Source organism: Lepisma saccharinum, chromosome 4, assembly GCF_977018435.1.
Source record: "Lepisma saccharinum chromosome 4, izLepSacc3.1, whole genome shotgun sequence".
Taxonomy (NCBI): Eukaryota; Metazoa; Arthropoda; class Insecta; order Zygentoma; family Lepismatidae; genus Lepisma; species Lepisma saccharinum.
Genome location: NC_139232.1, coordinates 75,340,466 through 75,357,001, shown reverse-complemented (window position 1 = coordinate 75,357,001; position 16,536 = coordinate 75,340,466). Strand labels below are relative to the sequence as shown.

Here is a 16,536-nt window from a genome sequence, read left to right as displayed (position 1 = left end):
TCTACCTAACGTATATGTTATTATGAGCTCATGAGATACTTGAAGATAAAATCCAGCTTACCTCCGTGGCAAGGTGGGGAGTTGAACAGGAACCTTCCGCACATCTGCATCTCATATTTCCAGTCGTCCTGCTAATGTTCCTTTTCTCACACGTACGTCAAACTCTTCTCCCTGGCTTCATGATTAAAGGACAATCCATCTTAGACAACATTATGTCCCATGAATGCCAAAGCAAAAAGATTTCTTCCTCTGCACGCTTTTCACATACAACACGGTGCTCCATCTTTCTCGTGGGAGCCCACGGGCCTCCCGATGGCACAATGGTAGCGTCGTCACCTTGTAATCAAGGGTTCCCGGGTTCGATACCCGGTGGAGGCACAAGTGGTTCGGATCCCACTTTAAACTGTAGGTCCAGTCCCGATTAGCCTTACTGTGCATAAAGTGGACTTAAAACAACAAATCAATCAATCAATCGTGGGAACCCACAGCTCTCCTTGCCTTTTTGTATTTTTTAACAAACACCTTCCGAAAAACCATAAAAGTGTCAAATTCTGAAGATTCTTTTACATGATTTGTTATGTACAATTTGCGGAATCCAGTCAACTCCCAAATTTACACCAAATTGTCACTTATCGTACTTCAACATAAGATTCTCTGTGTACACTTTAGGAAATGTAGATATTCTCAGATTTAAGTCCCAAACATTAAGAATGATGTTTAATCAACAATGAAATTAATTTGATAGTAAATTGGCAGATATTTACATTGCAACTTCAGAACTTTCCGGTTTTTCATGTACTAAAGCCAGTGCCTACTGAATTTTCCACGTATCAACAAAAGCAGAGATGACTGTATTCAGTACTTACACTCCACCTATCATGAAATGTCTCAACACAAGGTACATACATTCGTTGGACGTGAAATTTTCATTTTATCCCTTCTATTTACAAATAAAGCAATTCACTGTCAGTGAAGAACCTTATGACAGTTCTGTCATACCCTGAATTGATGTTCAACCATGCTGTTTAGGAATATTTTTGTGATGACACTGTATTCATGAATAGTTGCCCGAGAACAGATGAAGACCCAGGGGGAAAAACGATGAATGTCAATTTTTCGCCCATTTTGAGATCGCAGCGCCATCTGATAGCTCAAAAGCTGTACTATAAGAATGAGAACGGCCTTGGTTGAGAAACGGTGAGAAGTGCCTGAAAAACGCATTATTATTTTGGCATATATTGACGTATTTAGGAAAGAGAAATACTTGTTTTTGATTTCCTGGCAAATCGTCTCGAATGAACATTCATCGTTTTTCCCCCTGGCCCTTCAGATTTTTTGCTGAATTTAATGCATCAAAACTATTTATGCAGACAATTGAAGTGTCTTATCATTTTACAACCATTTTTGGTTGTTGTTTTCATTTATAATGCAGAAAAATAAGTCCAAGAAAAATGTTTTCACTGTTGTTATATGCTACTGACCTAGCTTTATTTTACTGCTTTTGTCAATATTTTTTATCATAAATTTGTGTTCCTGGTAATAAGACTGCATTGTTTTATGAATATTTAATGTAATTAAACAACTTTTAATTGTTAAATATGCTTAACTTCAACTATTGTATGAGATTTTTGATATTCAGTTTCCATTTGCTTTCTAGGTTATAGAAGATTGGAAAAAGCTCATGGTCAAAGTGGATGGTTTATTACAGGAATCATTAAGGTTGAGTGTGAAGCAGTCTCTTGAGTACTTCCACAGGGTTCTTCAGAGTGATGGAAAATTGGATCCATTTCCATTGCTTGAGGTGAAAGCCTCTTTAAAGGGAACCAAGGTAAGTATTTTGAAGAGCCAACAGTTTGTGCTTAATAGGTAATACATGCAAGTTAGAGAATATGAGATAAATTAAAGGAAAGAATTAATCTAAATTATGTTAATCTTGCGGGCATTCAGTGATCAACTTAACCATGAAGGTTTGTGAGGAAGATATTATTCTCTTGCTACATTATCATCCCGCCCCCTTCCTCTCTCTCCCTCTTTCTCTCACTCACTCGCTCTCATTTTGATGCAGGCAGTACTCATCTGGATTACCTTTCATGGGCCAAAATACAAGGGAATCAAATAGGACTGAATTGATACCGAAACCTATGTATCAATACCAGTGGCATGGTGCACTTTTCTGCATGTAAAATATATGGGGCCTTGCTGAAAAATTCATTGCGAGTACTGTAATGTACTACATGTCTAGAAATGCACATTACTATGGCCAATTCTGAAACTAAAGCTTGGGAATGAGATATTATTTGTAACATATAACAGTGACACTTCACATTTACAATACATAAGATGTGGTACATTAGAGTAGATGGGTGAGAATAAATCCACAGAACTCCAGTTTGAGTTGCATATCTCAAAGTCTCTTCCAGCTTGTAAAAAAACAATTGAGAAACAGCAGGTAGATTAACAATGTTCGCAAGATTGCTAACGACTCTTAAGACAAAATTTCAAGTGAACATATTCAGCTACGAAAATGGGGAAATAATAAAAAGCTGACTTAGTTGTCTGAAGATCGCAAGTTCGAATCTCCTGTACAACCAACTATTTTTTTTTTTTTTGGTTCCTTTCTTTTGGGGAGGGGGTAATAGAATTAATGTGCTGTTGACATTGACATTTTTTATAGACAAACTATGAAAACTATTCCTTGTGTCACTTGGTACGAGGGCTGCTGGAAACGTTTCTGCAATCAATATGAAAAAAGACATGTGAAATTCTGGGAATGGCTGTATTGTTTTTCAAATTATTCACCCTTAAGATCGATACACTTTTGCATACATTCAAACCAATTTTGAAAGCATTTTTTCCACTCTGAAGCTGATACCTCAGAAACCGGTGTTCGGAATGCGTCAACAGCTGCTTCAGGCGACACAAATTGCTCACCACGTATCTTATTTTTCATTATGTGGGAACAAAGAGAAGTCATTAGGTGATAAATCAGGTGAGTACGGACAGTGAGTCATTAATTCAACATTTTTACTGGACAAAAATCAACAGTTTGGTGTGCTGAGTGGGAACTGGCGTTGTCGAGGATGAAGAATAATGCATTGATTTGGGTTTGTTTTACACAATTCATTGAAGTCCTCTGGCAAGCAAATTGTTGTTTACCATTCAACATTTACAGTCCTTCGATCTTCTAAAGCCATTGTTGCCACATGTCCGGTATAACCGAAGAAACAAGCAATCATTTGCTTGGCAGCACTTCTCGAACGAACAACTTTTGTTGGTTTCAGCTCACTTAGAAACACCCAAACAGTGGATTGCTGTTTAGTTTCGGGTTCGTATGAATAGATCCAAGTTTTGTGCCCTGTAACAATGTAGTACACCAAATTTGACTTGCCTTGGTTGAATTTTTTGAGGATTTCTTTACAAGACCCTGTTTTTGAGGTTCGGTCAAGTTGTGTGGGATCCAATGGCTTGAAAGTTTCCGTACGTTCAGGTGACCATGCAAAATCATATGTATTGCTCTCATGTCAATGTTCAAGGATGCCTGAATCTCACGGTATGTCACGTGCCGATCTTTCTCAATCATTTCACGCACAGCATCTACATTACTGGCAACAACAGACGTGGATGGACGACCTTCACGAAATTCATCACTGAGAAATGTGCGACCATGCTGGAATTCGGAAAACCAATTGTACACAGTCGTATTGGATGGTGCTTCATCTCCAAAAGCCAAATGAAGTCGCTCAATGCATTGTTTCGGTGTTAAAATACATTTGAAATCATAAAAAATCATTGCCTGAAAGTGTTCACGAGAAATTTCCATTTCTCACACGAAACTACTTCTTGAAACTGCTGTGAAAAAATAAACGAATAGGCTTAAACAAACAATCAAAGATAATTTAAACATAAGAAAGGTCTATTCTGATTTTTATAATAGCGGAACACTAGTGCCACTGTTGGTGGTACTAGTTTGGTAGTTCGCAGAAATTTTTCCAGCAACCCTTGTATTTGTTTTTCCACATATTCCTACAGAAAGCAATAGGGTAGACAGAGAGATAATGTTGGAAATCGTAACTCTGTAGCCCAAATTTTTTTGTAACAAGAATGGCAGTTGAAGGTAAAATATGAATGAGGTTGACTGTTTTAAAAAATAAGCCATAACAGTTCTTTATGTTCATATTCCTCCTTTACATATTCCATACATCTATATTAATTATTTATTTATTCTAAAAAAGTAAACAATGTTTGCTCCAATAAAAAACCACATACTTAATTGAAAATAAACACAAACATTTAGATTTGAACATATTTAATTGAGAATCTTCATATATATTACATTTACATATGATAATGAAATTACTGTACATCTCTTGATTATAACCAAGGTTATATAACCTATGGCAATGAATTTATCCTTAGCCATAAATTTTCATCTTTGCTCTTATTGAATTTCATTGTTTAATATTTCAGATTGAATTTACCCCATCACTCCAAACTATAGCAAACATTTTAGGCAGTATGTTAGATAAATTTTGTGACTCATTGAATGGATTTGCAAGGTTACCAGAGAAGATATTTCAGTTTGGTTTTGGTGGTCCTAGTTATGCAGAAGCAATATTAGAAGATCGTCTTTGCAGGAAAGTGCAGGCAACTATAAATGAAGGTAATTATTGTATTTACTCATGTATATTGCACACTTTTTTTCCAAAATATTTGTCCCCAAAAACTGTTTTGTGTATTATGCATGGAATAATTCAGACAGGCAGGAAACCGTACAGGATCATTCCATGATTTTGTGACACTTTCATTGATTTTTCATGCTTACAGAACCCTATCATGCTATATATCATTGTAAAGCTTAATTATGCAGTTTCTGAATATGGCAACAGTATTCCATTCAAGATGGCAACACTAATGTGCAATGCGGTTGAAATAAGTTTGTCACAAAATGATGGAATGTTGTAATTTTTGTGGTACTTCGGATGAAAGAAAAGAGAAAATGTATTACTGGCCAAATGATATGACATGTATGGAGTGTGTAAATAAATGCTAGTTTGAGGGCCCTGAATGTGCCTTGTATAAATATTACGTTAGTCATTGAAAAAGTATATATTTTGAAGGTTTTTTTTTTTTTAGAAAAAGTAGAGAAAATGAGCAAAAGCATGTATAAAAGTTTAAAGGCCATTTCCCTTCTGTAATGTTCTGCGACACCAAGAAAAGCAGTACTGTTCTTACAGAATTCGAGCATGCATCTGCCGTCACATGAGATGCCTGTCAGCAGTATTTGTTGGACGAGAAATAATAGAAAATAACTTCCTGAGGACTTCAAATCCATAACGTAATTTTGATCCTGCTTTCTACTATTACAGAAGAAATAAGGTGGTTAATGAGTGAAAGCTTTGGGATGCTACCAGGTGTACCGGTTAATAATTCTTAATTTTGTCGCTGGATGGCGCTGGAAGCAAGGGTTGGTGCACAGTCTCAACTGTTATGTCAGTGTGTTGCCAGGACAGTACCTGTCAAAATGCTGTGGATGTGCAACTGAGTGCAAGTGATCGAGATATTGGGTTTGTGTAGGAAACATGTTGACCTTCAAACCAAATCAAAAGAAAAGCACGAGTGAAAGCCATCTTATCATTGTGGAAATGTACAGTGACAATGTCCTAACGCAAGATGCGTGTGTGCGTTGGTTTTGATCGCCCGGGCCAGCTGAAAAAATTCCAAGATGCTGAATTGCAAGCACTGTTGGACGAAGACGATATGCAAATGCAACAACAACTGGCAGAGAAGTTAAATGTTGGTCCCCAAACCATATCTTATCGTATTCATGCCATGGGAAAGATCCAGAAGGCAGGAAAATGGGTCCCACGTCATCTGAACGCCGTACAAATGGAAAAGCGAGAAACTGTGTGTGAAGTGTTGCTTTCTCGGCATGAAAGAAAGTCTTTCTTGCATCGGATAGTGACTGAGGACGAAAAATGGATGTACTTCGAGAATCAAAAACTCAAAAAATCATGGGTTGACCCAGGACAACCTTCAACATCGACCGCAACACCAAATCGGTTCGAAAGGAAGATAATGCTGTGCATTTGGTGGGATCATAAGTGTCTGGTGTACCATGAGCTTCTGAAACCAGGTGAAACAGTGAATGCCGTTCGCTACCATCAACAACTCATCAATTTGAACCATGCATTCATCAAAAAGTGAGATTGGGCAACAAGACATGGAAAAGTGATTTTGCAGCACAACAACGCCTCATCACACACAGAGAAAGGCATCAGACACACCATTTCTGCACTTGGCTGGGAATTCTTGCCCCCACCTGCCATACTCGCCAGACTTACCCCCTTCGGACTACCACTTGTTTTCATCGATGTCTCACTCACTTTCCGTTTTCATCGATGTCTCACTCACTTTCCCAGCAACACTTCAACAATTACGAAGATGTCGAACAATAGCTTGCTGACTGGATCACCTCAAAATGTGAATGATTTTTCTGGAAGGGCATCCACAATTTGACGGACAGATGGGCACAATGTATAGCTAGCGATGGTGCATATTTTGAATAAAGCATTTGTTACCTTTCTCCCCAGATACACTTGTTGTCTTTCGTATCAATTAAGAATTATTAACCGGCATACCTGGTAAACACAGTGGAGGGATAGGGGGATCTGGCATGGGTTGGTGACTTATTGTTTACACAAGAGGATATTCTCCTCTTGGTCCACATAGCAACAGGTGACTCATTGAATAGGTATGATGTCATTCACTCTTAATCGGCATAGCAACAGCTTTACAACCTACAACTAAGAAAGCCATTTCTTGAACCTGGATTATATTGCGCATTATATAAGAGATGTAATTTTTGTCACTTTTCCCCATCAAAAACCAGGATGTGCATTATACACGCGTGCACATTATACAATGCGTAAATACGGTATGTTAACCTAACAGAACAATGTTTTGCATATAATCAAAACAATGTTTTCGCTTAAATATGATTTAATTATTTACCATTTTGGTTTGGGCAAAATACTTTGATTCAGCTCTGATACTTAAAAGGTTTCCGGTATTATGTAATGTAATAAGATACATAAAACACATGCAAGCTCTCACTGAAGTTTATATTTCAATGAAATGGTAGGTACATATTATATAAAGGTGTGACAGATTAACCAGTACTGTGTGCATCATGTAATAACCTTCATCAGTGGAATTAACATAGAGAAGTATGTAAATGCTGCAGGCTTCCCAGATGAAAAACTGATAATGCTATCATCTTGTTATTGAGGCATCTTGGCGGAAGCAAGTCACATGGTGGTTTGGATTCCACTTTAAACTGTAGGTCCAGTCTTAATTAGCCCATTTGAGCATAAAGTGGACTCAAAAAGTAGAAAATTTGACAAAATGATGTGATATAAACCATAATACAAATACAATTTTTGTTCTTATCACATAAAAACCAATCTACCTGTGTTGCTTATTTCCTTTGGTTTGAATCTATTAATTTGGAAGGCTCACTGCCTTCATTGTCTGAGGTGTCTCAGATGCAAGTTATAGCACATTAGGGTGGCTCTTATTTTACAATTTGTGATTATTTTCTCAGGACACCTCGTCAACTGATGCTATTCATCCAACAAATATGAAGCACCAATCCCATCAACTCACTCACTCACTCACTCACTCACTCACTCACTAACAAATTCTCGCCATGAAGGAAGCCTCAGAAGCAGAAAATACTTCATTACGATCCATAATGAAATTGCCTCAAGAGACAGAAAATTCAAATATTTCTCGTTTTCCAGAATTTTCAGGGCTATAATACCTTTTTTTGGGGAATGGGGGGGGGGTCCATTTCCATCCTTTTTTATATATATTTTCTCGAGAGATAAGAGCTGTAGATGTACAAGTTATACACAATAATGCAAAAAAAATTCAGTTTGCTTTCACAAATCTTATTTCAATGGAAGTGTCATATACTGGGCTAACATTACATGCTGGACCTAAAATATATAATCAAGCTTTTGTCTATCGACACTGAGAATCGATATTATCTTTTATCGATTCTCCATCATGACTGTTTTAAAATGCATATAATATAATGCTTTCATGTTTGCCATGTTTGTTGTTGTTGTCTTATGTTCAACAGTTCAGAAGCAGAATATACATGTACGAAATGTGTTCAAGAAAAGACTGAACTTTTTTTAATAGCGCACCAATGGTTGCAGATGGCGTGATCCGGCTACCGTGCGCACCTAGCGGCATATCTTGGTAAGAGATTGCCTTTTACTGGGTTCCGATCTATGCGTTAGTTGTCAAGTAGCAGCCGATTGAGTGAGGTCGTGCACAAGCAGCTCGTCAAATAAGTGACAAAGCAACAATGAAAGAGTTGGAGGAACAACACGTGTGTGTGAAATTTTGTGTAAAACTTGGGAAAACATTTACGGAAACATTCCAAATGCTTAACCAAGCATACAGGGATAACTGCATGAGCCGAACGCAGTGCTATGATTGGTTTAAGTGCTTTAAGGATGGCAGGAGTTCAATTCCCGAAGATCGAAGGGCTGGGCGACCTTTCACGTCAACAGACAACCAAAGTGTTGAGATTGTTCGCGCCATGATATGTTAAAATCTTCGTTCAACTGTCTGTGAGGTTGCTGAAGAAGTTAGCATAAGTGTAGTATCCTACAATAAAATCCTGACTGAAAAACTTGACATGCATCACATCAGTGCAAAATTCGTTCTGCGTTTGTTGACATGACCAGAAGCAGAATCGAGTTCAAATCTGTCAGGAACTGCTTGCAAATGCAAATGCAGACGAAAACTTTCAAGAACATCGTAACAGGAGATGAGACATGGGTTTACAGATACAATGTGGAAACGAAGAGGCAGTCTTCACAGTGGGTGGGGAAAGGGTCTCCTCAACCAAAAAATGCATGGATGAGTTGGTCAAAAATCAAGGTGGTGATGGTTTTTTGATTAGGAAGGCATTGTGCACGATTAATTTGTACCACCTGGTCAGACGGTAAAGAAGGAAGTCTACCAGAAAATTCTCACACGATTGAGAGATGCTGTGCGTAGGAAGAGGCCTGAACTGTGGGGGAATCAGTCGTGGATGTTTCATCATGACAACGCTCCACCGCACACATCTTCCTTGTCACAAGTTATCTGGTAAAATATTGCACTTCTGTTGTACCCCACACACCCTATTCTCCAGACTTGGCCCCTGCAGACTTTTTACTCTTTCCCAAACTGAAAACCACTTTGAAAGGTTGGCGTTTCTAGACCATCGAGGAAATTCTGGAACATGCGACGAGACTATTGCGTGCCATCGAAGGAAGTGCATTCCAGCAGGCATTCCAAAATTGGAGGAAACGATGGCAATAGTGTATTGACGCTGGGAAGGAGAGCTTTGAAGGGGATAGTGGTTGAAAGTGTGTATCATGAGCAATAAAGCAAGAACAGCAAGAGTTCGGTCATTTTTTTTTAACACACCTCGTATATGGTATTATTTCAAAATATGTCCTCCTCCGTGGCCATGCAGTCTAAGGCAGTGTTCCGCAACCTTTTTTTACTCACGGCACACCCCAGACGGGCCTAGACTCAACACGGCACACCAAAATGTCTGTCCCCTCAAAATCATATGAATCTTAATATAATTACGAAATATTACGTCATTATATAAACAATTATTATTATTATCATCATTGTTGTTGTTATTATTAGTATTATTATTATAAAACATGAATAGACTTATGCATTTATTAAAAATTTATTAACTTTAATTCACTGTAGAAAATACACATTTCTAATACGAATTTTAAAGTAAATAACTCTACTCATACCTTCAATGTGATACTTGAGCCTGCTTAGCTGCACACAGACGGCTGATTCATGGCGGAATCGTTCACAAAGCAAGCCTCATTTCTTCATCGATGGATTTGAGTCTTTCTCTCTTTGATGTTTTAATGCAGTCAACGTCGAGAAGCCCAGTTCACACAAATAAGTAGTTGAAAATTGTAATAACACATTAACTGCCATCTCGGAGATAGCTGGGTATTCACTGCTTATTGACAACCAAAATGTATCCAAAGGCACTTCGAAAAATTTTAATTTCAATGTTCTGTCTGCTTTCAAATCTGCCAGTTCCTCTTGTAAGTGTAAATTTTTCGGAAGATATTTCGATTCCGTACTGATTGGATCACGAACCCAGTCAAAATCTTCAACGCTCTCTCCAAAATATTTTTTGAAAGTCTGCTGCAAGACTACTAAATGTTCTTTAATTAAGTCCATCAACACCTTTTTATCGTCAGCAAGGGGCCATACAGTTTGGAACATCTCACATGATCCATTTTCAATTGTCTGTATCCACAAGTTCAACTTATTAATAAATCCTTGAATCTTATCCATAATAGTCAGAATATTTTTGTTACTACCTTGCATTTTTCTGTTTAGTTCATTCAAGTGTACGAAAATATCGGAAAGATATGCCAACTTAGATACCCATTCATCATCTGCAAATAAATCCGCATACTCATGCCCCTCAATAGTCAAAAATGAAAGTACCTCCTCTTTAAGTTCAAACATTCGCGTTAACACTTTACCTCGAGATAACCATCGTACTTCTGTATATAGCAGAAATGTGGTGTGCTCTGATCCCATTTCTTGACAAAATGTTAAAAAGCCGCATATTTAGGGGCCGTGATTTGATGAAGTTCACGACTTTTACTACTTCGTCCATCACAATTTTCAGAGGAGATGGCAAAGACTTAGCAACAATGGCTTCGCGGTGAATGAGACAAAAGTCGGTTCGTAAGTTAGGATATACTTCGCGTACTTTACCCACGAATCCTTTCACTCGGCCTGTCATAGAAGCAACAATGCTGAAATTTGCTGATAAATAACCACCTTCATTTGTGAATGGATTTTTTTGCTTTCTTTCAGAAATGCAGTATAATGTTAGACTAATACAAGAAGAATTTATAAATGTTTGGTTGCAGTTTAAATATATTTGGGATGTCAACAAAGATGCATTTATAAAACGATATGAGAGGCAGAAACCATCTGTGGCTCAGTTTGATGCTGACATAAGCAGGTAAAGTAGAAATGAGACACTTGAGTGCAATGTCACATGTAAGTAGCATTTATTTCGGAAGAGTTTATTTTCACTGATCAGTGAGTAACACCACCTCATTTTAGTACTAACCATCTGCTCTGCAACAATCTTTAAAATCCTGCGGATTGAAATACTTATTCAACAAATTCCAATTTAGACATGTATATAACTCAAAAACTATACAAAACTTCATCTGGAGAACTTTTCAAAATCTATATGCCTATCATCTTCCAGGCTTTCTTGGAATGTACTACCACCAAGTGCTATCTCTTGTGCTACAAGCATCAGCATGAGAGAAACAGTTCTGAAAGTACTTCTTGATTACCAGGAACAGAGCTTCAGCATATATCACCAAATTGGTTTGGTTGGATTGCAATCAAACAAATTACGTGTAGTCTGGAAGCTAAAGTCAAAATTGTGAATTTATATGTAAAAATGAAACTTGACAAGTTTGTTACGAGGGTCACTATTTATATTTTGAGCCTTGGCAACACTGATTGAAGTTAGGCGCGATTTGACGTTTGCACGGAATCGTCTGGCATTATTGACCATAACGTACTTCAAATGTTTTGTCAATAGCTTGATTTGTGTTGTTTATGTTGCCTTGGAGATTGCGCAACAACAATAAAATGGAATTAACTCGTGAACATTTTCGTGCGATGATTTTTTACGATTTTCGACGTGGATTATCAAGACAAGAGTGCATCGATCAACTTACTTCCACATTTGGCGATGAAGACCCATCCTTTGCGACTGTGAAATGCTGGTATAACGAATTTAATCGTGGCTGCCATTCGCTCACCGAGGAGATTCGCGAAGGTCGTCCAAAATCAGTTGTTGTTCAAGAAAACATTGATGCTGTGCAAAACCTAATACTGCAAGATCGTCATGTGACATACTGTGAGATTGAGGCAACCATAGGCATTAGTTCCACCAGCATATTAAAATATTACATGATCATTTAGCTGTGAGAAAGGTATGTTCTCGTTGGATCCCACGCAATTTGACAAAAACTCAAAAAGACGCTCACGTCAATTGGTGCAAACAAATGCTCAATAAATACAATCGTGGTGCTTCAAAAGACGTATATAAGATTGTAACAGGTGACGAATCATGGATATATGCATATGAGCCGGAACGTAAACAGCAGTCGACTGTATGGGTGTTTCAAGATGAACCCAATCCAACAAAAGTTGTTCGCGCTCGAAGCACATCGAAACAAATGGTCGCCTGTTTTTTCGGGAAAACTTTTCATGTGGCAACTGTGCCTTTAGAGGAACGTAGAACGGTCAACTCTGAATGGTACACAACAATTTGTTTGCCAGAGGTCTTCGGTCAAATACGGAAAACAAACAAACGCCGTTGGATCATTCTTCATCAAGACAATGCCAGCTGTCACACATCTCGTCTAACAACCGACTTTATGAACAGTCAAAAAATGGAATTGATGGGTCATCCGCCGTACAGTCCTGATTTGGCACCCAATGACTTCTTTTTGTTCCTGAATGTCAAGAATAAATTGCGTGGACAACGATTTTCATTCAAAAACCATATTATGGAGGTGTCTCAAGAAGATTGGAAAAACTGCTTTGATAAATGGTTGGAACGAATGCAAAGTGTATTGACCATAAAGGAGAATACTTCGAAAAACAATAAAGCAGTTTCAATGCCAAATTCCTGTTTTTTCATTGTTAGGCTCAAAATATAAATAGTGATCGTCGTATTCATAGCTAATTAGTGATTTTAAGTATTGTAGGCATTGGTTGAATGCACTTTAAGCCATCATATTGGATAATAGTGGCCACAAGACATTTTTAGCTTGTAACGTTTGAATGGATGAACCAATTTTAATTAATTTAATTGGTCCAGAAACTTTGAGGCAGAAACTGATTTGTTTCATTTTGTCTTTTAATTTGTGAGGAACTGTAGGTAAAAATACAATTTATGGTACATCAATGGAAAGCTTATAAATTCTTTTTTATATATTCAAGTGAATGTTATTGAAGGGAGAAATCTTTCTTTTTATTTAATATTTTAACACTGTATTTACATTTTTCTTACAATTGTATGGAACCCTTACTGTTTAGATAAAAACTTTGTAATGACAAGAAAGTACTGTCTTTAAAAGGGGATTTAAAAATTAAAATCAAAGTATCCATTCATTGTTACAGATTTTTAAAGGCTTGTCGCTGGTGTTTTTCAATATTGCAGCTGAGTGCTTTCTTCTGATGCCCATAATGCTTCAAATCACTAATTAGTTGTAAATAAAAATCTTGCCAAGCTTTATAATTTTACATATTTCACCTTAGTCTACAGACTAGTGAGCAGTTTTGGATTAGAGATAAATAACTTTTCATTTGAATACTTTGGTTATTTTATATTTTTTCTAGTGCTAGTTTTTGGAATATATAGTAAGGATAAATGTAATTGAATACTTTTTGCTTGTTTGTGTAAGTTTTATAAGTTACGTGGAACTTTACTCATGAATAATGAATTTCAAACCAGATTGAGCACAATTTTCATATTGATGCATTCCTATTCTGCACTGTTATGTTACATTAGCGCATAATTTCTTATTGTCAGTGTTTACTTTTAACTTTGAGTATATACTACATGCAGTTACAAGATATGTCTCAAATTGCATATAAAGTACTATACAGAGTATGCACCATGGTTACCAGGGATTGAAAGGCAGCAGTGTGTGTTATAGTGTCTGAGGAAAAATACACAGGTAAAACAGTGAAATGGTAAAGGTAGGCAGGCTTTGTAGCTGAGTGGTAACACATTGGTTCTGAAGACATTTATGAATCAATTCCTGAAATTTTTAACAGGCAGTGTTTGTGATAGCTCTTGTTTTTATTTTGTGAACAATCAAATGGTATTCATTCTGGGATGTGATTATTTCTTATATAGACGTTTCACTGCGATATGTTTGTAGTGTTTCATAAAGTTGCAGCAGAGTGAGCATCAAATAATTCTTCAGGAAATGAATACAGTGGAACCTTGATTTTAGGTTTTTCTATGGCCCAAACATTAAAAATAATAATAATAATAAGTAAAATAAAATTTAGGGAAACCATGAGGGAAGGGGTGAAATTCAATTGCAGGTAAGGAATGATGGTACAATTTATTTTTGAGGCATATAATGTATCTAAGAGAATTCTAGCAATGGGGAATCCTGAAAGAAAATCAAGATGTGCAGTGAAAATTCAATCGCCGATCCACTGGGGTGAAATAAGTGATTAGGGCTTTTATTAATGATGAACATAGCCTGTAACATAACAGCAACAAGCACCGTGACATGGTTGATAATGTAAATTAGTCATGGAACAACATGCTGCTTGATACATACATTGGAGACCAACTGGTTCAGAAACTGTCCAGAGGCGAAAGATGGAAGGAATGCATGTGGCCAGTAGCACAACTTCCAATAGATGTTTGAGATGCAGGTACAAGTTTGATAAACAAACAATATATTATACATATGTAAATACAGGGTGTCATTTTAATGGCACCCACGGACCACAGATTCGTATAGAGCACATCAAAACAAACAACTTTTCTCAGTAACATTTTTCTCGTTGGTGCATCGAATCGACGCTACAGCTGTTCAAAAAAGACCGTTTTGCCACCTGGATGCTGGCAACCCAACACAACATTTGATCGTATCTGTGACGTAATTTCCTGCGGCATAACAGCGCACGGCAGGATTGCAAGGAACACACAAATTTTATGAAAAATGACAAACTACCAAACCATATTATTAGCTGTAAAACGAAGCGAGAAACGCGTCCAGAAGACTGAACATCATAGTCTATCAGCCAGAAGATCAGCAGTCATCTCAGGGGAAGGGGGAAGTGAACCAACGATATGAGAAATGGTAAAGAAACATATTGAAAATGAAGTGTCAATATCGGATTTTGTCTCAGTCTACATGTCACTTATCAACAACAATAAATTTTATTGGACTTGCAGCTTACATGTCAAATTTTTGCAAATCTCGTTGCAAGGTTGATATCTACAGGTTTGTGTCCAAATGCTTTGTGGTACTTTTGTGCTGATAACGGAAGTATCCGAGGTTCATGTTACATTACGGCTAAAACACAGACAACCACAGTAACAATGTAATCATGAATCAGTAACGAATATAGTGCCCTGTGCACAGTTGAAAACTATTACATGTGTATCCGGTGCATAGATAAAGACAGTCGTCGGAGAGCTTGTATTACTACTACTTATATCCCTGTATTTTCAACCATTTTTGCCACTTGCCTCATAATGCCCTGAATATACATTATATTATGTGTTGCTTACCTTTTGAATTTTGAGTTCTTTCATTTCTATTTTGTCATCTGTTCAGTGTGTCACAGACAACTAGTATCAGAAGGACGAAGTGGATCGACTAAATTGTAGATGTCAACTTGGTAACTAGATTTGTAAATATTTGACATGCAAGCTGAGACAAAATTCGATATGACCACTTCCACTTGAATTATATTTTCTTTCTACCATTTTTCGTATCTTTTGTTTACTTCCTGTTAAGTTACAGAACGTGTTTTCTTGTTTTGTTTTACGGTACATAATGTGGCTGATTTTAGCTATATTATTTTTCATTAATATGTGTGTTCCTGGTTACCCTGTAATGCATCGCTTGACGATGGGATATGATGTCACAAATGCAATCAAATGTTGTGTTGGGTTGCCAGCATTCAGGCGGCAAAATGGGCTTTTATGAACTACTGTAGCGCCGAAACGACGCTCCGAGAAAAATGAGGTGTGCTGAAAGTGCCTTGTCTCTATACAATCTGCACTTATTCATACTATGCATGCTCACAATGACCTTCAGAGAGACTGGAGCTAATTTTATGGCTCAGCACTCAACTCTTCTCTATTTCTCTCTTTCTCCTTCCTCTCTCTGCCCCTTTCTGGGAAAGGGGAAAAAAAGGTTCTTTTTCCTTCTCCCCTCTCTCTGTCTATGAAGAAAGATAAACTGATGAAGAAAGAAAGAGCTCTCTCTTTCAATCTCTCACTCTCTCTCTCTTTATCTCTCTCTCTCTATAGGACGGAAAGAAGATGAAGAAGCAAGGAAAAAGAGAGTGAGAGAGAGAGAGAGAGAGAGGGAGTGAGAGAGAGAGTGTGTGAGTGAGTGAGTGTGTGTGTGTGTGTTTCAGTCAGTCAGAGTCCACCTTTACAATTCTAGTGCCTTCTCCCCCCCCCCCCCCCGAGCAGGGGGGAGGGTTTCTCGCCAATGGTTGAGAGGAGGAAAATGGATCAGAACTGGATTGATTGAGTTGGTGTTTTAAGTCCACTTTATGCACAATAAAACTAATCGGGACTGGACCTACAGTTTAAAGTGGAATCTGAACCACTATGTGCCTCCACCGGGTATTGAACCTGGGACTCCTTTTTACAATGCGACAATA

At 37.5% G+C, this 16,536-nt stretch overlaps 1 protein-coding gene across 1 annotated transcript in view; it reads left to right on the top strand.

The window, feature by feature from the left end:
* Positions 1-16,536, top strand: part of kl-2 (dynein heavy chain 2, axonemal kl-2) — a 373,042-nt gene that overhangs the window by 109,950 nt on the left and 246,556 nt on the right. The window contains exons 18-20 of the mRNA XM_083120771.1: positions 1,658-1,828; positions 4,468-4,660; positions 10,942-11,092. Of these exons, the coding sequence (XP_082976897.1) occupies positions 1,658-1,828; positions 4,468-4,660; positions 10,942-11,092 (515 nt within the window). The remainder of the gene's footprint in view (positions 1-1,657; positions 1,829-4,467; positions 4,661-10,941; positions 11,093-16,536) is intronic.